General features: G+C 44.2%; 1 protein-coding gene across 1 annotated transcript; it reads left to right on the top strand.

The window, feature by feature from the left end:
- Positions 1-707: 707 nt before the first annotated feature.
- Positions 708-23,400, top strand: dennd4a (DENN/MADD domain containing 4A). The gene is made up of 30 exons (XM_041938200.1): positions 708-788; positions 5,282-5,613; positions 5,826-6,072; positions 6,173-6,242; positions 6,372-6,541; positions 7,461-7,699; positions 7,838-7,904; positions 8,039-8,097; positions 8,211-8,355; positions 8,642-8,817; positions 9,188-9,288; positions 10,532-10,750; positions 11,167-11,312; positions 13,406-13,539; positions 13,802-13,934; positions 14,288-14,494; positions 14,599-14,727; positions 14,862-15,006; positions 16,565-16,687; positions 17,672-17,782; positions 18,677-18,751; positions 18,844-19,628; positions 19,713-19,929; positions 20,523-20,614; positions 20,725-20,900; positions 21,162-21,558; positions 22,127-22,244; positions 22,514-22,676; positions 22,770-22,834; positions 23,217-23,400. The coding sequence occupies exons 2-30, from the start codon at positions 5,303-5,305 to the stop codon at positions 23,351-23,353; spliced, it is 5,157 nt and encodes a 1,718-aa protein (XP_041794134.1). The 5' UTR covers positions 708-788; positions 5,282-5,302; the 3' UTR covers positions 23,354-23,400.
- Positions 23,401-23,636: the final 236 nt, after the last annotated feature.

The following is a 23,636-nucleotide window of genomic DNA, read 5'->3' as shown; positions in this document are numbered from 1 at the left end:
AATGTGAGGATTCTCTGACTTTTCTTTGTCACGCATGATGGTGAACAGGATATCTTTTTTGGCTGGATTTTGGAGATTTTGAAGACATTTGAAGATGTCAGCTTGGACTGTGGGAAATTCTAACAAGCATTTTTCAACAATGAATCAATTGAGCAGGAAAATAATTGGCAGATTCATTGACAAGGACTATTGACTGCAGCCCAGCTGTAACGATTTACATCTCAGTGGTCAAAGAAAATATAGTTCAACAGGTTGCTGAATTAATTAAATATACAAAAATGCAGATAGGACCTAATGTTTTTTTTTAAAAAAGATTTTAATTGTCTCGTCAAAATGTTGTGAGGGGCTCATAGCACTTGGCCACAGTCCTGGAATTGACAGTAATAATAATACCAATAATAACAGGCTTTAATGATAAAGCGCTCTATGAATATACTTTCCGTATTCCTTCATTGTGCAGTTGCGCAGTTCAGTGTAAACATGTGCATGTAAATCCAAACGTTTCCTCACAGCCACAGACGCGCTTCTTCTGTCACAGCCGCCAGCAGTGTCATCAGTGACGTCAGTGAGGTTTGTAATCAGTCACGTGAACCGCGCAGGTCTGGATAAAGCGCTGCTCTGGACTACACGGTGTATTCGGATCCGTCCAACAACCCAATGTGAATTGTTTTTTTTTTTAATGATAACGAATTTAGAAAAAAAAAGGCAAAAGAATCTCCAGAAATCTGGGGTTTATTTCGACGTTGGTTGTGCGACAGATCATCTTCCAATCGTCGTGATTCTGAGATGTGAGTAGATTCTTCTTTTAATGAGAATAAAAAACAAGCGACGCTCACACGCACAGTCTCGATAATTATTTCTCATGTTTATTTTTTTTTTTTGTTATTACCTCGGTAGCTTGAGCGTTACAAACGGGATCCTTCGAATCATTGTCTTAATGTCGGAGGTTAATTAGGATAATTATCCGACACGGTAAATTGGTTGTATTATTGTCGTGTAGCTATGTGCATTGCAAGAATAATTTAATGCCTTATAGTGACCATCCTGTGTGTGATTCATTATATTTACACTGCGCCCATTGGTTACAATGAAGTCATATGGAGGCTTATTTCATTGCATGCAGTGTAGATGCTCCATAAGATGGCTTCTTCTGATGTGGGCATATGAGAAAACCCCTCGGTATTATTATGGTCGCTGTGGTCAGTTGTGTGTTCAAAGGATCTGGCTTTGGAATAAACCAAATGCTGTCAATGCGCGAAATGCAAGCGTTGCAAGCTTCTCGTGCTTTGCTCTTTGGTATTTCCCTGCGTCCAGCACCACCTTAGAGTATTTCGTTCTTCATCTCTCTGCTCTATTTATCTTGGGCGTGTGTGGTTTCCTCATCAAACAGCCAGGGTCCCCCCTGTCAAACATAAGGAATGCAAATGGCTGATGAGGGTGAGGGTTGCCTTCGTGTCTAAGAGGGAACAGATGCTGAGTGAAATGTTGTGGTGGTTCCCTCCCTAGATCAGACTGCCCATCCTCCCTGCCCCTCCTGCTGTTAATACAAACCCTCTAATCCCTGCACAGCCGGGGACTGACTGTCCAGCAGCCGCTGCCTCTGTCTCTTGGGCCATAATTATAGCAGCACTGCGATGCTCAGAGCATAAGTCAAAAGGCCTTTATTTCGCATCACAAAATAACAAGCAGAGTGGAGAGAGGGTCAGTTATTTTGTCATTAACTAACCCATTTCAAATGCAAAACTCCCCATTCTAGTTTACACATTTAATAGAATCTAATTTCAGCCATCATTGTGTCATTTTTTTTGTCACAATTCAACAAACAGAGTTTAGATTTTAGTCAAGACTCGAACTTTTCCCCAGATACCAAAATGTGTCAGGTTGAACTAAAAGAAGTGGGTTTAAAGACATGAAGGTTTTTTCCATTTAGTCAATGGTGCAACCGTGATTGGCATGTTGCAATGTTTTAAATGAAACACTGATAATAGCAGATGCAGAATTTGACATGTGATGTCGTCAGACAGTGTGGGAAAAATCAAAGTTTGTGTTTCCTTGAGGGCAAAAATTTAAATGTTGGGAACATTATGACACAAGTGGTTAGCAAATTACTGACATTTTGTCATTTTTGCAAAGCTGTTGGTTGGAAGTGACTCATAAAAACAATAGTGGATGCAAATAGGGAAGTTGGCTCGTTAGCTGGCGAGAAGAGGAAATCCGCTTTGTCCTTATTTGTGCTGCTTTTATGAAGAAAACTGCGGTGAATGAAAAGCGGTTTCTGGAGAGACCGTGAGTCACTCACATCCAGTCTTGAGCTGACACAGGATTGCCTGCAATAAGTGAGGTATTAAGAGGAAAGTTGAAAATCATGTGGAAAATGAAGTCTGAGTCAGGTTTATTTAAAGGCCTTTTGCCACTAAAGCAGGTCTCAAAGGACTTTAGAAGAACAGTGTTTCTAGGTTGATGGACTGAACAACCAAAGGGATGCAATGCTGTGTACAAACAAACAAACAAAGCACAAGGCACACACCAGCAGACTGGGAGTAACCTTTCAAATCTAGTGCAGCCTACACAGCATTACTCCATCAACCAGAGACAAACAAAAAATTGAAGTAAAACCCACAAAAAAAAAATTGCCTGGAAAAAACTGTGGACAGGCTCACTGAGAGGTGTGATGAGTTTGAACGAGCTTCAGGGTCAGTGCAAAGAAAAAGGCCAACAACATGGAAAAGCACGATGAGCTACGGAGACAGAAACTGTGAAATCATTGTCATATTCAAGATCTATCTGTTAACATCGCCGTTTAAATGATGTTATTCTTAGGCTGTCTCAGAGACTGGGATGTTCTGAATCGAGCAGATCTGTGGTAACGACACAGCCCATTATTCGACTTGTATTTAACAAGACCAATGTTCCCGGCTCGTTTCGGCATCAGAGTGAGAAATGTTCGGTCTTCAGTTCAGTCTTCAGTTCAGTCTTCAGTTTTAATCTTGTTGCTATGGCGAGGATTGGATATCATTTTAGGCCTCTGCATACTGTTGAGAGGGAGGAACAGGCACAGTGGATGTAGTGGTAGTTGGAGCTGGAGATTATCTATATTTAATCCTGAACCTTCCCAGTATTGTACGACACATCTGCCATGCCATCAGCTGTATATTTAGCAGCATTCGTGCAAAACCTACTGAGAGCAGGTATTTCATGGACTGGCATATACATGTTTAAAGAAACGCAGCTGGCTTTTTAACTTTATTTGGTTAAGTCCCAGAATAAAATGGATTGTAAACAAAGATTACAATCTGGATTTTCAGTGTCCATCATAATCACTGTGTTTGACAGTATCTCCATACTGAGCAGTGTGGTGGAAGCTTTTACAGTGACGATGCAAAGTTGTGAACCCTCTATCCGAATAGTATATTGCCTCAAAATGATACTTGACCACTACATGCTACCTCCTGTGTATGTGGAATTCTGGTGGGACAGTAGTCTGAGATGTGTTATGTTTGCAGACACTATCTGCTGTCATTAAAGATCTGCTAATCTTAGAATCAAATCCATCTAATACAGGAAAGGTTTTTCTATTATTTCTACAAATATTCTCCATAAAAAATGTTTTTGTGCAACCTCCAACATGGAAAAGAGAAGAAAAGAACCAGCAACTTTAAATATGCATCAACTGTGAAAATAGTATATCTTGAAAGAGTCAGCATGTGTCAAATTCTGGGCCTTTAACGTTTTGGATAACCTGCTGCACAGCTCAAAACCTTAGTGAACAAAGATGCACAAGAAAAACAAACACAGCGCATCATGAGTGCCACTCTAATGTATATGTGCATATTTCACATTTAATAAAATCCGGTGTTGAAGCAGTTCAGTAAAAGCTGAAAACTTACCTTGCGCATGCTGAGTCATCAGGTTTACCCACAAGGCTCGACAGTGTGGAGCATAAACAACCGGCATGAAAGCAGCCATCGGCTAATCAGGGAACATCGGACATAAACAGTCATAAACAGATGTAGGCTAACACGCCGTGCGACAATGAGCGACCTTGTCAGGGTGACTCATAATTATAAAAGCTAACTCCCACTGATGTGGAGAGCAAACAGGCTTGTGAGACAGGATATTTATTTGGCTGAATTGTTTTGGACGGTTTCTAGCACGTCAGAAATCCGACAGGTGGCTGAATCAAGGTGTTCTCTCGTTGACTGGCTACAGGTGGCTGGTGGTCATGCTGCAGTTTGCTTGTTGCTATAGATTATCTTCCTTTATCCATGTTCTCGTGCTAGTAGTTTCACACGCTAAGCCTGTCAGCAATGCTGAGCTTTCTGTCCCATCACTCGGCCGCATGGGGGAACGGCACACTTTAGCTTTAAAGCCAGTGCAAGCCAAAAGTCCTAAGTGGGTGAGATATGGTCACAGCCTCTCGTGGGCCATGGTTCCTAGCAGCGACACATCCAGCACAGGGGAGGGGGGTAACTTTATGCTAACTCCTTCATGTCCCAGCGGGGGAAATAATAGGCAGCTGTTTATCAGTTTGCTAGTGAGTGTGGAGGAACTGCTGAGAGAGATAAAGCAGGCTCTTCAGTTGAAGCACAATAAACTGGCCCAGCGCTGAGAGGGCGTCTAGGGCTCCACGCTTTGTGATCAGGCTATAACGAGCTGACTCACAGGCGCTGCCTCTATTCCTTTCTTTTTCCCAACATTGTTGAGCGCAGAATATATGAATATCACCCCACTAAAAGCCCCCAAAAAGCTTTCCGCTGCACTGCAGCGCACCCTCTCCTCATATCCCAATGCTCGTTTATTGTTCTGGTACTTTTCCTTTCCACACATTTCTGTTCCTTTTTTTCTACACAGGCATGTGTTTTATTTTACATAATCGGTCACGGCATACAGCAAGGTCATTGGTCCTAAGCCCTCCCAGATTTTTTGGTGAAATGTGGTGTTTTTGTAGACAGGAATGCATGCTAAATGCTTCCAGATGCTCACATTATATTCTGCTATTACTTCAGTGTGCTATGCATTTAGAATGTACATAATGTTTTGCATGCTGCGTGGTATCTCTGTTTCCATGTTACATGCAACAATTTGAGCAGCGAGAGGATTAATGCAGGGTGCTCAGAGAGTGATTTTAAAGGTGTTGCTGTTTTAATCAGCCTAGTTTTCTCAGCCAGGTTGTTTCCTGATGGCAAAAGCTCATTTTCCTCTTGTTTTTAAGCTGAACTACATTTTAGCATTATGCATAATGGAAGCCCTCCCCCTCTCTCCCCTCTTCTCTACTTTTCAGCCCACAGTGTGGGCATGGGAAATGATGGAGGATAAAGGGCCTCGCATAGCCGACTACTTTGTGGTTGCCGGCCTCACCGACTTGTCCAAGCCTCTGGAGGAGGAGCTCCACTTTGATGACGCCGGCCCCAAGTCTGTGAAACCCAAAGCCCCCATCACCGACGTAGCTGTCGTGATCCGCTCCCTGGGTGAAGAAGTACCCCCGGGTTTCACCTGTGTCGAAAGCACCCCCTCAGGCCTCTCTGCAGAGCTCAATGGAGCCAGCCTCAGGGGCCCGCAGATCTTCTTGTGCTTCAAGCGAGGCAGAGATAAGCCTCCACTGACAGATCTTGGGTAAGCAGTAATCCTCAGTCACTGACCCTTTACTCACCCAGCACCACTAATCACTTCTCTGCCTTGGGTCACTATAATCTGCTCTTAAACACATCCTCTGCATCCCTGCAATGAATACATTGTGAAAGCTCTCCAGTAATATTTTTTAAGACTGTCTAGTTTCAAAAGGGTTCAAAATCGCATAAAAAGTCTAACGCTGCCTTGTGTTTCAGGATTCTGTATGAGTGGAAAGAGAAGCTGAAGCCTGGATGTCACATCGTCCAGACCACGCCCTCAGGTCGCCCCGCCAACATCAGCAACTCGTCATCCCAACGCATCTACATCACCTACCGCCGCGCCCCGAAGAGCCAGCCCCACACGTCACTGGCTGTTACTGATGTCTGCATCATCATCCCCGGCAAGGGGGAGACGCCTCCTCACACCTTCTGCAAGGTGGACAAGAACCTCAACAGCAGCATGGTGGGTTAGAGCTGCGAGAGCAACGTTAGATCTCCAGTGTGTCTGATTTTGCAGGTTCTGATTGATCTGTGATGGTCTTTTGTCTTTTCTCATATTCCAGTGGGGATCTTCAGTGTACCTTTGCTATAAGAAGTCTCTGGCTAAAGCAAACACAATTGCATACAAAGCAGGTAAAGTCGTGTGCAGAGTTTGTAGCATGAGCTAAAGCTATTTCAGAATGCTCAAGTCATCTGATCGTGGAGTTAGTTAGTTTTCATGGAGTTATGTGGACTGTGCTTGACTCGTGTATTTGTGTCCAGGTCTGCTGTGTAGGTACCCCGAAGAGGACTATGAGTCCTTCCCACTGCCTGAGTCAGTGCCTATGTTCTGCCTGCCCATGGGGGCTACGATCGAGTGCTGGCCTGCACACACCAAACACTCCCTGCCAGTTTTTTCCACTTTTGTACTGACGGGGGCCTCTGGAGAAAAGGTAAAACCACCTACGTACACGAGCAGTTACCAATAACCATGAGCCTTCGAAACTTTTTTTTGGATTTGAAATTTTTTGTTTCACTTGTCTTTTCGAGCCCTATCGCATCATAGAAACCTACAGACATGCATACAGATTTTGCCGAGGAAACCACACCACTCCCTTCAGAGTCCTGCTAAGTTTCATTTACATCATCATTAACTGTGCAGTTCCTCCCAAAGTTGAAGTCAGTGTTCTGGCCTTTAAGACACAAAGTCTCCCTTGATTGCTTTATTTCATCCTGCCTCTCCATCTTTATCTGCCCCTCTGTCTCTCTCTGTGCATTAATATCCCTTATGGATTAGTTTGTTGATGAACTGTAGCAGTGTTTCTAATAATACCAGACAACCTTAATCAACTTCTAAACTCTGACTGGAATCCAAAATGGTCTAAAGACTGCATCTGGAATACTAAAATGTTGTTAGTCTTTGAAATCAATGCAGCATAAAAGATTTTTTTGCAGCTCATCTTCTGAATAATGGATATCTCATGCACCACTCGGGCTGGTGCATAAGTTTTAAATGCTGAATGCCTCGGTGTTCACTCCTTCTTCCCCGCAACCTCTACTATGCAGAGTCTCCTGGCACCTCATGCCTGGAATCATTTGTTTATTTATTTGGAAGGAACGACTTCAAAGGACTGAACATGATTTAGCTGATTTATTGTGATGAAAATTCTCTAGTGGAGCTGCCACAACATCTTACCTGAATACGTTCTTTCAAAGGGCCTCTGACTACTCTGTCTGTGTGTGTTTGTGTCTTTGGAAAGTTTGCATCAGGATGTGAACAACTCTTTGTGTGTGTGCATACTTGTGCATGTATTGGATGTTCTTTATTCTGATCATCACCCTTGCTGTGTATTGTGATCCTTTTGCTTGCAGGTGTATGGAGCAGCCATCCAGTTCTATGAGCCTTACTCAGAGGAGAACCTGTCTGAGCGTCAGCGCTCACAGCTCGGCCTGCCAAGCTCTGATCTCGGACCTGATGGGACCAGGAGTGTTTACAGCAACAAGAGCATCTGTCTGCTCTCCCACTGGCCCTTCTTCCAGTCCTTCAGGAGCTTTCTCACTTTCCTCTACAGATACTCCATCTCTGGACCGCATGCCCTGCCTATTGAAAAGTTAGCATTGCTTTTTCATTCCCTCTGTTGAAATTCTATCAGTCACTCTGGTTCAAGGATTCAAATCTATTCTTAGTCTTGCAGACAGGCTTTGCCGCTCTTACTTTTGTATTAAGTGACTATTTTTTGTGCTCACAGGCACATCTCTCACTTCATGCAAACTGTGCCATTCCCCTCCATTCACAGACCACGCATTCTAGTGCAGGTGAGCTGAAAGTGATGACTTCAGGTTTTTTATGCTTGCTTTATTTGGTTTGACATGTCTTTAAACACGCTAAGCTAAATCCTCCACCCACCGGCGCGCTAATGCTCTCACGCTCTCCTCTGTGCCTGCCACAGCTGTCTCCACATGACAGTCTGATGCTGAGCCAACCCGTGTCCTCTCCGCTGCCTCTCAGGTAGGGACATATCAGTAAAATGCAATATTTGAACGTGCAGACAGACTGTATTTGCTGCCGTCTTAATCCGGAACCATTTGATTTATTTATGTGTGTTTTTTTTCTTGCTGTAGTGGTGGAAGCCTCTCCACATTACTCCTGAATCTGGGCCCGAAGAACGCAGCCACTCTGCTGGTGCTGGCTGTCACAGAGCACAAGATCCTGGTTCACTCCCTGCGTCCGGCTGTGCTCACCAGTGTTACAGAAGCCCTTGTATCTGTAAGTCTTTTTGTCCCTTTCCTTCCTTTCCACTTTTCCTGATAATAACGCTAAAGAGGATGGTCTTTAATGTGATTATAGGTACAATGGTGCATGAGGTAGGAGGCAGAGCTGAACGTAATCACATCAAAGAAGACTCTCTGGTGTAATGGATGTTCAGCAGTTACCTCTGAAAAACATTCTACAAAGAAATGTGCATATGGAGGTCTCAAAAAAGAGGAGGAAATAAGAGATTCTGCTGACTCGCCCCCTGTTTGAATCTCCTCTGTTGTCTCCTCCCTTTCAGATGATCTTCCCCTTCCACTGGCCGTGCCCCTACATCCCCCTGTGCCCGCTGGCACTGGCCGACGTGCTCAGCGCACCGTGCCCTTTCATCGTGGGCGTGGACTCCCGATACTTTGACCTTTACGTGCCCCCAGCTGACATCAGCTGTGTGGATCTGGACACCAACACAATCTCCCAGTAAGTGACCCCCTAACCGCAACCGCTCTGTGATAGATGGCCACCTTCAACTTTCAGACACCCAGCCAAAAACCATCTTCTCATGGTTTAGGTTTTTATAGGTCGGATGATGAAAGTTCTACCGAAGGTTATCGCCGTCTGTCAGCGAGAGCCTCTTATGTAATGATAGGAGCTGGAATGTGAAATATTCTTACTGTACACAAAAGCACATTTGAGTACTGCTGGTCGTCCACATCAATTCAAAAGCTATTTTGCGGAGAGATTAAATTGTCAGTGCTAATGTCAGTGAATCTGTCTTCCTCCTTATATCGCATTGCAATGCTTCTTGACTGTCTTCCCGTGTAATGAAAGCCATATGGTGTGCTTTCAGAAAAGACGACAAGAAGGCGCTAACGTGGAAAATCTTGCCCAGGAGAGCCTGCAAACATCTTCTCAACAGCCTGAATAAGCTCTATCAGCAGCTCACTGAGGGTGAGTCCGCTCTGATGCTGGATCGTTTTATACGTGATTTCATGAATAATTTAGGTTGTCGACTTGAGTCTGTTGAGTCAGCCTGTACAGTCAATTTTACAGGAAAGCTCATTAGATGCTTGCGCTGTTATATAAAACCAACGCACGATGTTCAGTGCATCCAAGGAGATATTGTGGATGAAGTGTAATTTAGTCTTTATGGCATACCCATCCAAGCTCAGCCTGTCTCACCTGCATTTACTTAAATTAGTCATTTCCCATGAGTGAGTTAAATTTCAACATATCATGTGGCTGAATGTATTAGGGTCTATTATGGTCTGTCTGCAGTAAAAACAGATATCTGCCTCTTCCATCGTCACAACATCAATGCAAAATGAATCTCAGCCTAGAAAGAAGCTTCAGTTGATTGTGATAAATAACATTTACCTTTGATGTTTTCTGCTGTCACACTCCATTTTTAACTATATAATGGTGTATTGTCAGGTGATCTATTTTTAGCCAGTGATACTGAAACATGGAAAATGAACCCAGAAATTAATGTCTGTATTTCTTTTTTTTTTTTGCAATGATGGCTGCAGCTCTTGGATGAATTCCCATGGAATTTGGTGCACACATTCAGGCTGAATTGTGATCTTAGGTGACCCCTTAAATTTTAATCTAGGGCCATCTTCCAATCAAAAATGTTATATGCTACTTTAATATGCTAGTCATAAACTGCAGAACAAATGACGTTTCCATTAGCCTGCGCCGTACTTTCGGTTTATTGCTAATTACCAAGTATTAGCATGTTAACACGCTAAACTAAGATGCTGACCACACTGAACATTACATGCATTCGGCATTGACCTTGTAAGCATATTAGCATGCTGGCGTTAGCATTAAGCTCAGCAGCACTGTACCCAAGTATAACCTCATAGAAACAGTAGTTTAATAGTAACAGTGTATCTTGGCTTTATTCAAGTTGTCTTCAACATGCTTCAGCTAGCACAAAGATAGTTCCACTGTATATGGTATTCACTGTGGTATCTGCATTTTAGAAGGCAAAATAAATAGCTCTTACTGTGTTAGGTAATATATAGTTCTGAGTTATGTGCAGGTTGAATGGATTAACAATTTTAATTATTGAAACAATTTTCTATCTGCTGTTTTTCTCTTCACAAAATATTTTGTGATAAACCTGTGCTGCGGTTGGGCCGTTTATGTGCGTGCACATCCTACATAATCTACCTTTGTGTGCCCTCAGGTGGTCAGCTGAACCGTGAAGATGTGCAGATGGAGCACACAGTCACCGACAGCGAGCTCAACGGTGGCAAGAGCCTCCACACTCTGGAGCTGGAGATCCAGGAGGCCTTCCTGCGCTTCATGGCGGCCATCCTACGAGGCTACCGTTCCTACCTGCTGCCCATCACCCAAGCCCCCTCTGAGAAGACCACTGATGCCAGCTCCCTCTTCGACATCCAAGGTACACTTTGGCCTCGGTCTGCAGTGTTTACTCTGTATGTAAAAACATGCTGCCAAGCTATTGTTGCTGTGCCTGTGTATGATTCAGTGCTGTAGTAGGTCAGGGGGTTAAAGTACTGCTGTGTCAAAGTTCGGCCTAAATCACTGCTGTAATGACTCTGGTGATTTAGCTAAAGCCTCAGTGAAAATTAGGCTTGGATGACAAGTTCGAGAAACCGCCATGATTAATATGACAATGTCCCAGCACATCTGTGTGCTCTTATGCAAGCGGAGCAGCAGAGAACAACTTATCATACCACAACATTCATTTCCTGTAAATGCTGAAATCTGCATGTTGACCCCGTAAACGTCCTGAAACTGTTGATTTTAATGGCCAGATGTCATGGCTGTCATTACATAACATGTTTTGTTTCATAGGCTTCCTGAAGAGCCGCGATCGCTCCCACCAGAGGTTTTACTCCCTCATGACCAAGACTCAAATGTTCAGCCGCTTCATAGAGGAGTGCTCGTTTGTCAGCGATAAAGACGCCAGCCTGGCCTTCTTTGATGAGTGTGTTGATAAGGTGAGGCTTGCAGTTAATCTTTAGTATGGATTTTCTGTGTCTGAGACGATTCATCAGAAGAACTGCATCATTCTGCTGAGTAGGAACAAACGCTCCGGTAATAATATTTAGTCTGGCATCAGCCCGTTTGCAGAAGAGACAGGCTGAGGCATTTAGTGGAAAGATTAATCACATGCTGTCCTTTCAATTAAGATGTCTTATTAAGGTCTTGGTTTAATTTGAATGAGCTAATAAGCAAATAACAGGAACTAATAGAAATAAACAAAGAGTAATTAACACTCCAACACATCCCATGAGCCTCTTACTAACATCAGCACAAGCTTGTCTCAGCTCTAATGTCCCCTGTTCTTTCAGGCTCTCCTTTACTGCTCTATTGTTGTCCTCTTCTTCCTCGCTGATTTTCTGCCTTTTGTCTTTTCTGCTGCGCTGTTTGTCATCATGGCCCCTGCCTGGTAGCTATTCACCACTGGAGGGAAGGTAAGCTTCCAGAGCTTGTGTTGCAGTTCACTTATTTTCCTCGTTTAGCGGCAGTAGCATCAGGTATGATCCAAATCAAAGGGTGGTGCATTGTTCTTAGAGCATGACTCACCTCAGAGTGTTTAGTTGGCGTGTGTGTTCTAAATAAATTGAAGCGAGGGACAAAGCGAGTGGGGCTTAAGTGCAGTAAAGGTCTTGAATGTGAGGACGTGCATTAGCTGTCTGTGTGTGTCAGCGATCTGCATTATTGAACCAGGTGCCACTAGAATGAACCACACAGAAGTGTTTGAGACTCTGAGGTGGCGCTGAGACAGTCAAGTTAATTATTTGTGCTTGACACTGAGATGATTGTGCACTATCCTGACTCCAAAAGTCTCTCTGAAATCTAATACAGAAGAATGTCAGAGGAAGACAAAGACGCCGATAATCCTTATTTGTCAAGTAGTGACGAGTTTTGATGTTGAAATCCCGTCGGATGTGGGCCAGTCCTGCTCATTGTCGCTTACAGTGTTAATCGTTCGGGGGTTTTACAGCTTTCATTAACGCAACCTGCCTACACATGTTTTGTAACACATGCAAAAAAAAAAAAAGACGAAACATCCTCCTGTCCTCCAAAAAAAAACCTCTCTATGCTTGCAAACTTGTGCAATCAGGAAGTTACATTTACATCCTGCATGAGCAGTTAGATCTCCTGTACGAGTGGTCATTGCGGTTGTTATTGAGAAGTGGAAGCATTGATTCATTTTGCTGCTGAAGTTGACAACAAGTGCGTGATTGAGAAAGACCTGTTGGGGTGTAAGAGGAAGGGCAGCTAGCGGAGAAACACTGAGCAAAATCGAAGCGAGGGCAAATAGGTCAGTCAGAGTCAGCTGACTGAATCATCCAGTCGACTGACTGGAACAAACCCTGCAACGCAGGAGCACTGGGGAGCTATTCAGCCGCTGCCATGATATTAATGTTTTGGAGAAGCTCGCGTCTGAGATCAGCTGGTAATCGATTCAGATAAGACAAGTGACTGCACATCAGCCTAGCAGGCTTTTAACGATCTCCAGACAGCTATTCAGCAGTGAATTTCTCCTCAAAATAAGAACATGTGGGCTTGCCACGCAACACAGAGGAGTGCTGCTGTTGTTCTCAGACAGGCAGGAAGGCAGTGGAGCTTTGTACTGTGCACTTTCCTCCATACAGCAGATCAGTCAGTCCGTTCTGAGCTGAGGGAAATGTGGCAGTTTAGTTTCAAGCACTGCCGCCAGCAGTTTGGTGGTCTCATGTCCCTGGAGTAACATGGCATCGAGTTTGTCCAGGTCACTGCAGCCTGGATTAATTTAGTCTTGGAGGATTCAGGATCAAGCCTCTGCCTTGGCAGTGCCTTTTAGATAAATGTAGTGGGGACACGTTTGCCCATGTTGCTGCAGTAGACGGACTCATTACTGACATCTGTTTGTCCTCACTGACCCTCATATTTGATCTGATCTGAGGGTTCGTACAGTATCAGATTCCCGTGAGCCCCTAGGCAGCATTAGTGCCTATAGATTTGTGTTTATGACAGAGCCAAGAGGAAAGAGGAAGAACAGAGGGAAGAACAATGATGATTGTGTGATTCTCTTGAAAACCAGATGGACAGTGAACGGCCGGAGGAAACCAGACTGATCGAACTGGATGAATCCCACCGCAGTGAGCACACGGTCTACGTCAACCCTCCAGAGCTGCCTCCACTACCACAGGGAGAAGAGCATCCTCTGTGCTATAGGTACCGCAGTGCAGATCGATCTCTAAACGAGAGATACAAGACAGGCTGTTACACAGAGACACACTTTAGGAGCTTAGCGCAAATTGCCTCTGTTGTCACAGTTTGTCACTGCTTTAAGTTTTTGGGATGATCATTAGCTAGAACACAATTCTCTTGGATTCTTATGAGTGTCAGAGCCAAACTACTGCGCATTTCACTTGACTTGCAAGTGTCCCTTTCAGTTCATGTCAGTGTATCTGAGTGAGTGTGTGTCTCTCTGCAGCTACTCTGGCTTCCCTGTGCTGAATGCTGAGCTTCTGGAGCCACTGGAGGGACCAAATCCTCCGTCAGCAGGCACGGCCTCACGCCACAGCAGCCCAGCCAGCCCGACGGCTATCTTTAGACGCTCTAAACAGGTCAGCCATGAGTCATGAGATTTCTTTGAAAATAAACTATTAAATAAATGATGATTTGTTCCTCTAAAAATAGATTTTATCAAGAAAACCTTAATTTCCACCCTGATTTTCATGGCATTTACCAGCTTTTTTCAGTTGTGCAACCATATAATTATGCTGACATGAATATATGTTAAATTTGTTGTGGATTTGATCCTGATTTGTCTCTTGTTATGTTTTAAATTTAAGAGTTTAAGCTTATTTCACTGCTGTACTAACTCTACGTAATGATGAGTATGAATGTGAATGCAAAATGCAAATCTGGTTGCCAAAGAACGATGAATCATCTCTACACGTGATCTTTTTTATCTCAGGAGATCAAATCGGCTCAAAGGATGGCCAAAACCTATTCATCCATGCCTCAAATGTGGTCCAAGTGTCTGCTGCGCCACTGCTATGGCCTGTGGTTCATTTGCCTGCCAGGGTTTGTCGGCACATGCCACTCTAAGGTGCGGGCTCTGCGTACAGCTTACGATGTGCTGAGGAAGATGCAGGACAAGAAATTGCACGCTCCAGATGAGGTGAGAAAAGCATAATACACATTGAAAAGTGTTGATTTTGATTTTACTAAAATAAGCTGAAGTGCACATTCTTGACTTAAAAAAACTGGTGTTTTCTGTCCAAGGTGTGTTACCGTGTGCTGCTGCAGCTGTGTGGACAGTACAGCCAGCCAGTCCTGGCCGTGAGGGTGTTGTTTGAGATGAAGAAGGCTGGGGTTCAACCCAATGCCATCACCTATGGATACTACAACAAGGTGGGTGTTATTTGTATGTATTGTACACACGTGCTCGTGAAAAAATAAATGAGCTAAAGTGGCTCTGGACTGAACTGTTTAGTGTGGGTCTAAAACTGTGTGATTACGCATACTGTTCATGTCTGTTGCTGTAGGCGGTGTTGGAGAGCACCTGGCCCTCCACCACCAGAGGAGGCTACTTTTTGTGGGGAAAGCTGAGGAACGTGCTCCTCGGTGTGCTCCAGTTCAAACAGGCGGGGAGGAAACAACAGACTCTGCACAGAGATCCTCAGCTTTCAGGTTAGGATGCTCAGTTTCTCCCGATAATCCAAACCTCCATGTTAATTTCATTTTATTACCATGCTGCTTATTTTGGTAGCAACATTCCTAGTTTTCCTGCACAGATGCACAAGGTTGCCTCAGGTGTTACCTCAAATTTTTCTAAATATTAAAAATATGTTCGAGACAATCCTCACTTAAAGGTCCAGTGTGTAAGATTTAAGGGAATAAATTGAAAGAAATGGAATATAATGTTCATGAGTATGTTTTCAGGTTATTAGTGTATAATCATCTGAAAGAAGAATCGTGCTTTCATTAGCTTAGGGGAGCACCGCCATGTTTTTACTGTAGCCCAGAACAGACGAACCAAACACTGGTTCTAGAGAGCGTCTTTAGCTTTAGTGGTGTGTTTCATGGCCATAGGTTCTCCTACACGCTTCAAAAGGGAGGGGTGAGGGGTATTCAGTTGGTTGTGATTTGCAAGCTCGCTGCTAGATGCCACTAAATCCTCCATACTGGTCCTGTACGTTTTTAGAAGTCAGTTTAGTCACATTTGTTTGTTTGATGTTGGCTAGTAATTTATCAGTAATATTTTAGCCATAAGAAATGGGAACACACTCATACACTAACAAATTAATCATCCACATGTGAAATCACTGCAATTTCTCAGCCACAGCATATTTTGAAGCAATTATTGCCCAGTGCCAGTATGATGACTGATGAAGTTAATCATGCATTCCCACACCGACTGCATACAAACACTAAAACACACACTAGTAGGCATTATTTAAATCAGGTCTTAAATCGTCTGAGATTTCATTAAGTTCAGTGGTAATTTAATTCTGCAAGTGATAGACTGAAAGCAGAGGATTTTTCTTACTTCCTGGAGTTCTTAATGACTAGAAATGTAAATGAGTTTGATCCTGTGGGAGCGGCATTTCTTCGAGGCTTCTTTCCCGCTCTCATAACAAGGTTTGTTCCAACTCCTGCCTCCTCCAGCACACATTGTTCCCAATCCGCATTTCTTTAATGACACTAATTAAACAGAGCGAAGAGGTTTTCCTCCCCAGCAGTCACAGCACACAGGTTGCTCTTGATGCCAGCCCCTAATTCCCACAATGGCCCAGTGAGACTGTGATTTCCACAATGACATGTTGTGTGAGGCGCTCTAATGAAAACACTGTGCTTCACACCACGTATTGTAACGATGCTGTGAGCTCACATGGATTTCATTCACTTCACACGAGTGTTGAGTAGCACGATCCTTTAGTTTTTAATTTGTGAAATGAAAACGTGCAATTGAAAGAGATTTTGTTTTCCTTTGAGCTAAAAATAAGACTGAAAAGTGAAACTCTGATCTCTCTTTTGGCATTCTTCTACACTGAATCATGTTCAGCCATGATGACAGATATGTAGTATTCAAAGCATTCTTGCATCTTTACAGTGGATGATGATGATTCCAGCTTTGATCACCGAGTGTTTATACAGTGCTCTCAGACCAGCTGGGCTCTGGTCTTATGATCCTGTTGGGGCTCTGTCATTTGTTTTAACTTCTCCCTTTCCTGTTATCTCCCCTCAGACGGCAGCGATCTTGACACTGTGAGTCACGGCAGTTTGGACAGCGCTAATGACTCTGCTGAGCGCACTTCCATAGACACTGACTTCACTAAGATGGACTCCAGTGACGATGGATTTAGTACAGGTCGGAAGCCACAGCTCTGCTTTGTTCTTCTTCAGACTATTTCATCTTTTAACTGTGTCGCTGCTCCTCCTCGTGTCTCAGCTTCTCTCTGGAAAAATCTAATTTTAATTCGATTTGACATCTTAAAAGTGGCCAAACCGCATGATTCACAAACCTGTACCTCTCTGCTTTAAATGTCAGTCAAATTGTTTTGACATCATTGCACGCTGCAGATTCTGCTTTCTGTCAATCTCCCGACACCCACGGAAAGAAGCGAAAGTCTCCAGTACCAAGAAATGCTTCACAAACCCCTTAACTATTGAGTGTTGCCGCAAATGTTACAGCAGCTCACATGAACAGTATAAATCCATCCATAAATCATGTTAATATTTTAAAATGTTAAAAGGATAATTACATTCCAGTGACATTTAAAAGCGACTGGTCATTGTAAAATTTACAGTAGACTTTGGCAACAAATGGAATAGTTGCCCTGGTGACAGCTTCTTCCTTTGCCTATTATGAACAATGTACTGTAGATAAAGGACACCAGAGACAGCAGGCCTTATAGTGGTCTACAGGCAGGCTGTAGCTCTTACACAAACAATATTATGGATTGGAATCTGGTTCAGGGGCAAACAGTTGAATAAAGCAGAAATTCGGTGAGAATAAAATAAATCACAGCAGATGAGGTTTGTACTTTTTCCTGCAGTTTGACCTTGTGAATATGATGCAAGTTTCCAAAGACTCTGTTTCTCTCCTGCTGCTCCTGCTTTTCTATTCTGGGAGTGTTGCGTGCTGTAAGCTTCAGGGAATGTCACCACACTCTGCTGAAGAAAAACTCTCAGATCAGTTGTCTCTGATAAAGCCTCCATGGAGAGTAAATAGCTGGTTTTTGATTCACTCAGCTCTTTCTGAAAGAGGAAACGAAGCAGGGTGGGGGAAAAAAAAAACTAAACAAAATATCTCGCTGTTTTTCAGAGGAGTAAAGCTTCTTATCTTTTTCAGGTGGGCAGTCAGATCAGGGCTACGATTCACTGTCCAAAGAGGAGGAGAGGATGTGCGGCAGAGAGAGCGACAACACAACACTGCTGGAAGACAAAGGGCCGAGGCAGTCGAGTGAGTTATAGATTAGCCTCTCTCTCTAATCTTCGACACTCGGTTAGCAGTCCTGCAGGAGTGCATCACCGCTTACTGGCAGCAAACTGAACCCTGAGCTGGGGTATCGCATCGCAGTGTGGGAGTGCTGCACTGCGTCCATTTACTGTTATATTTAGATGCTTTTGAGAAAGAGATCCTGTTGATGGATGTTATGCAACCAGGTGATTGTTAACATGACAGGATTAATCTTGATTTTTTTTTTATTGCAAATAATGATATGCTGTGTCTGATGCAGATCTCTCTTCCAGCTTTTGAGATCAGTAATCTTCACTAATTGGTGTGGTGTTTCATCAGAGGCTTAAATGCAGTTTACAAGACAGCCATATTTTAACATTAATAGCTGTTCCTTAAAGGTACACTATGCAGGATTTTTCTAAAAAAAAAAAAAACAATGCATAGATTAATTCCCTCTCAGTCATCACTGGAAGTGTGTGGCAGTGTACTGGGCTGCAACCTTTGGACAGCTGGTGCGCAGCCCCCAGCCAATAACAGCGTGCAGGTGAGGTCGAGACCTAATTAAAAGGTAACGACCAGGTGCCAGACCATTAGCAGCGTGCAAGAAGAAGCTGCAAAAATGGCAGACAAGGCAGTGAAAATGGCTTGTTTACAAACAGCACAACAGTTCTTGCATAGTATGCCTTTAAGGGACCACATGGCCCTTCTCTACTGCAAAGGTTTTACGTTGGTATAAACAGCCACCTCTAAGTATTTAAAGGTGTAATCAAATGAATCTTTTGCAGCGAAAAAATGTGTGACTTCCTATATTCATTGTAGATTTAGCATGAATGCAATAGTGAAAGAGGTTTTGATTGACTGATCTCTTTAACAATGTGGAATCATTTAAATTTGCAGCAGCTGAGATCGAGGTTCCAATCAGCAGAGTCTCTCCTTCTGCTAGAAGCTGCAAATCAACAGATGTCAGTGCAGGTAAGTTTTATTTATAGAGATAATCAAGAAGCCACAGATCTCAGTCTTACTGTATGGGGTCTGAATGTCTTGCCTTTCTATTTTTGTCACAGGCAATGGGAACAGGTTGGTTTCCAGTCCAACTAGTGACACCGTTCTGTATGGAGTTCTCCCAAAGACAGAGAGGCCAAAATCTCTGGACTTGTCTGGTGGACAAGGAAGCCTGCGGCTCACTGTCCCTCACCTCGGCTCGACAAAGCAGCATCACCTGGCTGCTGACAGACTGCACGGGGTAGAAGAAGAAGAGACAGAGACTGATAAACAGAAACCTCAGGTGGAGAGAAGTGTCAGCTGCAGTGAAGGGACTGTGAGGAGAACAGGTATTGAGACGGGATTTGATCCCCTGTCGCTGATGACGATAGATTCGGTACAAGAGGGCAATCAGGTGAACAGCAGGGCATCCTCGGCCCGCCGCGACCTCGCGGAAGAGATCGAGATGTACATGAATAACAGCAACAGCCCTCTGCGCAGCCGCGCGCCCAGTGTGGACCTGCAGAACCCCTCAAGCCCTTTGTTTCCCTCTTCCTCGTCTCCTCACACCTCCCCTCGACCCTCCACCCTGCTCCGCTCCAACACCCACCTCCCGCTGCCTGTCAAATCCAAGGAGAGGCTGAGGCCCTCGCCGTCTCTTCCTCTCTGTAACAAAGACAGGGAGAGGCCTTCCTCCTTGGTGTCACCCTCATCACCTACTCCCTCCACCTCCTCGTTCTCCATGGACTCACTGTTCACTCCAACTCTGGACATCTTCAGGAGCAGCGTCATATCAGCAGGGAAGGGCGTGGCTGAGAAGGCCAGCCGCCTCTACTCTCGTCTGTCCTCCCAGACTTCATTAACACAGGTTGGTAGTGCAGCAGTTTCCCCTCACATACATTTACAATCAAACTGCCTCCACAATGAATTTTTTCTGTCTTCTCTCCTGCAGGATGCAAACTGTGACCGGATTAGTGTGTCCTCGCTGACCTCTGGAGAGGCAGATTGCTCTTCGCTGCTCGATAATGACTCCTGTCTGGACCCAGACGGTTTTACCTCCCCCCAGCATGGCAGCATGTCCAGACTCAGGAGGAGCCCAGTTGTGGGTCATACGAACCAGGGCAGCCCCAGCACCCCCAACAGAGTGTTCAGACACAACTCTTTCTCTGGTTTGTTGCACATCCGTTCATTTCTCTGCATACCCAATACTGTTGGAATGACACTGCTATTCTTGGTTTTTACATACGTTGAAAATCTTGAATCTTGTGGAACTGATGAACTGCGCGATCCACGTTTATTTAAAGTAGTTTTCATGAAAGCATCCCTGATGTGAAAAAGTCAAGACTTACAGCCGTGCTTACAGCCGTTTTAGCTGCGGCTTTGAATTGGTTCGCAGCAAAACACTTCTTGACGATCTAAATTTAGAGTAAGAGCAGGGCTCGGTAATGGAGAGAGTCGGGTGCTGTTCTGTGCGAAACTAGGCCAGCAGGCATGAGGGCTGACTCAGTGTGTAGGCTTCTGTGCACCCAGCCACAGGCCCTATGCTAAACATAAACACGTGAACATGCACACGTGCATGCACATTCACATGTGCACTTCCAGGCACACCAATGTGGAACACAGATTTGCTAAACCTGCATGCTGCTTCATTTTATTTTTCCACTTTTGCTCTATTTAATCCAGATATGAATAGCTTTGATAGCCGCGTTAAATCTTGGCTTCGCCTTGTGTGTCTAATTGTATAATCTTCCATCGTATCCAGGTGGTTTGGCATTTCCCTCTAGAACGCCTCACACTCCAGATTCCTCCCCCGACACTAGCCGTTTTCAACCCACTCCCAATTACACCATAGAGGTAAGATGCTCACATATAAAAATCCTCATCAGACATTCATCTGACTCATACCATCACTGTTGAGCGTTGAGTCCTCATTTCCTCCTCGTCCTGCTGCTTTTTCCGCGTAGGTGCTGATGTCCAGCTGCTCGCTCTGTAAGACATGTGACTGTCTGGTGTATGACGAGGAGATCATGGCGGGCTGGACGGCAAACGACTCCAACCTTAACAGCACTTGTCCGTTCTGTGGCACAGCGTTCCTGCCTTTCCTCAATGTGGAAATCAAAGACCTGAAACCACAGTGCAGGTAAATGCTCCCTTCACACAGAATAACACAATATGTATGCACTATATATTTACACGAAGTACACTGCATCACTTCACACTGGCTTCAGTCGTAATATGAGGCTTAATGACTTTCCCTTATGTTTGATTGTCCATTTGTATAGTGTCTTGCTAGCAGTTTGGCACTTGTTCAACATGCACACACACACTCATGCACACACGCACTCAGACACATTATCCCTGTGGCCTCTTTAAACAGATCCACTCTGTGTCTCCCCTTCAGGTCTGCTAAGGAAAGTAATCCTATTACAGAGGAGGACACATCGGCATCACTCAATCCTGAGGCCAAAATGTCTGCGGCAGACCGTGCAGCTCAGTCGTCTGCAGCTCCCCCGCTGAAGCAGGAGAGCAGCGGGAGCGCCGGGCTGTCTGCGCCGGCCTCCGCCCCAGCCACTGCCTCTGCTCCGGTGACGGTGCCCTACCTGAGCCCTCTGGTTCTGTGGAAGGAGCTGGAGAGCCTGCTGGTGAACGAGGGTGACCAAGCCATCTCCTCCCCGAGCATTGTCGACCAACACCCCATCGTCTTCTGGAACCTGGTGTGGTACTTCAGAAGGCTGGATCTGCCGAGTAACCTGCCAGCTCTTATCCTGGCCTCCCAGCACTGTAGCCATGGTGACCAGGTAAACATGCATGTGTCTGTCAAGCTCACCCACATTTGGCTGAGCATAAACTGACCCATTAACCATAAAGGCAACGCATACGCATATTCATTTTCTTGCTATGAGTTAGGTAAGAATATTGATACCGCTCTCATATCTGTATCAAGCCACCACTAGCAGCTGGCCATCTTAGCTTAGCAGAGACGATTGCACACTAATTAGCATGTTATATCTCATTTGTGTAATTTGTGCAAAACGTAATAAAGACACATTGTGGTTTTATGGGTGTATTATGAGCCGGACTACTTAAGCTATTCTTTTAAACCAACTGTATGTGTAGGGTTAAAACAAATCTGACTTTGGTGAGCTCCGGTGGTAGTATTAAAGAAGACACAAAACAAAACAGAGCAATGCATAAAAGCAGCACATAGATAACACCATTTTTTACTGGGAATATCTCTTCTTTTTTTTTTTTTTTTTACAGGTGAAAACTAAATACTTTTAAAGATGTAACAACGTTGAAATCCTGCCCATAATGGCTGTAACGTACAGAATAAGGGATTAATCTTTCACGTTTAACCCCTTGCAGACTCCTCAGAGCGTTTCATCCGAGGACAGCAAGCAGGTGCTTGTGAGGATTATGTGGGACAACCTGAAGTTGCACCAAGACAAAGTTCAACCCTGCTATGTCCTGTGGAACACGCACTGTAAGTGTTTAACAGACTGACCTATAATATGTTTCAAAAGGTGAAAGTACTTTCAGAAAATGACTCTGCTTGAAAGTTTGATCAAGGTCAGATATTTACATGTAAATTAAATAATGCATATGAAATAACCAGAAAAGCATGCATAATTCAGGTCAGGACTGCTATTAGTCATGCCGCCCTTATTGGTGCAATACTTTCAGAGTTGATTTTGAGCGATGGAGGTGAATGAGCCTTTGATCGAAGTGACTTTTATCTCTCATCCTCTGCAGGTGCAAACTCACTGGTTCGCTCTGGGCTGTGTGAAGAAGGCCAGCTCTTCACCGTGGAGCTGCTGCAGGGTTTTGTGAGGAGCATTAAGAAGAGTGATGTCTATCAGCCCATGAGCCAGATCATCCAGCTGCTGGGGCCGGAGCTGGGTTTTAAACGGCAGAGGTGAGGAGATAAAGACAGTAGTGTAAAGCCATGTGCGGAGGATGGCATGAATGAAAACTCTAACTGTTTTCTTCCTTTTATTTTCTCAAAAAGGAGCCTGTACCGAGACTTACTGTTCCTCGCTCTGGTGGCTTTGGGCAAGAACAACATTAATATCAGTAAGTTCAAAAGCATGATGTCCTGCTTTTGCAGATGCTGTTAGATGGATTGTTATGAAATTAGCTACAGATATCAGAGGTGCACAGGGGATGAATCCTACTCACTTTGGTGATCCCCTGACTTTGCCTGTAGCACCACCAGCAGGTCAAAGTTTTGACTTATCCTGTGAAAGACTTCAGCATTTACCTGGTGGATCAGCTCAAAATTTAGACATTTATGTCCAAGTCTTCTTCTTTCTACAGACACTAGAGCTCTTATTTTCCTGCTTTGTCAAATGCATGCTACTGAATGCTAATGGCTTAAAATGACTTCACATAAAGCAAATGTGTTGACAGTGACACATTACATCCACATTGTTTTCTAACCATTGTCTCATTGCAGATGCTTTTGACCGGGAGTACAAGCTGGCATATGATCGCCTCACCCCCAACCAGGTTAAACTGACACACAACTGTGACCGGCCCCCTGGAGCTGGGGTCATGGAGTGCAGGAAAACATTTGGGGAGCCCAGTCTGTGAACCACTTCTCTTTTTCTGTCTCACTATGTTTTTCCTTCAACCACAGTCACTGCTGCTGTTTTGTTTTTTTTTTTTTTTTTTATCGGACTGCTCCTCAGACTCAGGACCAGCTCACCTGACTGGAGCCACAGGGCTCTTAAGCACAATGGGAAAACGACACTTAATGTAAAGCAACTGCCATGAGTTTCTTGTGTACTGTTAGAGCTGAGAGGCATGAAATGACAGGCCTTGAGCTTGTAAATATTTAGAAAGTCCACTGTATTTTCGGTATTACTATAGTAAA

The sequence above is a fragment of the Chelmon rostratus genome, chromosome 6 (assembly GCF_017976325.1).
Source record: "Chelmon rostratus isolate fCheRos1 chromosome 6, fCheRos1.pri, whole genome shotgun sequence".
Taxonomy (NCBI): Eukaryota; Metazoa; Chordata; class Actinopteri; order Chaetodontiformes; family Chaetodontidae; genus Chelmon; species Chelmon rostratus.
The sequence above is the reverse complement of the archived record's forward strand: the minus strand, read 5'-3'. Positions and strand labels throughout refer to the sequence as shown.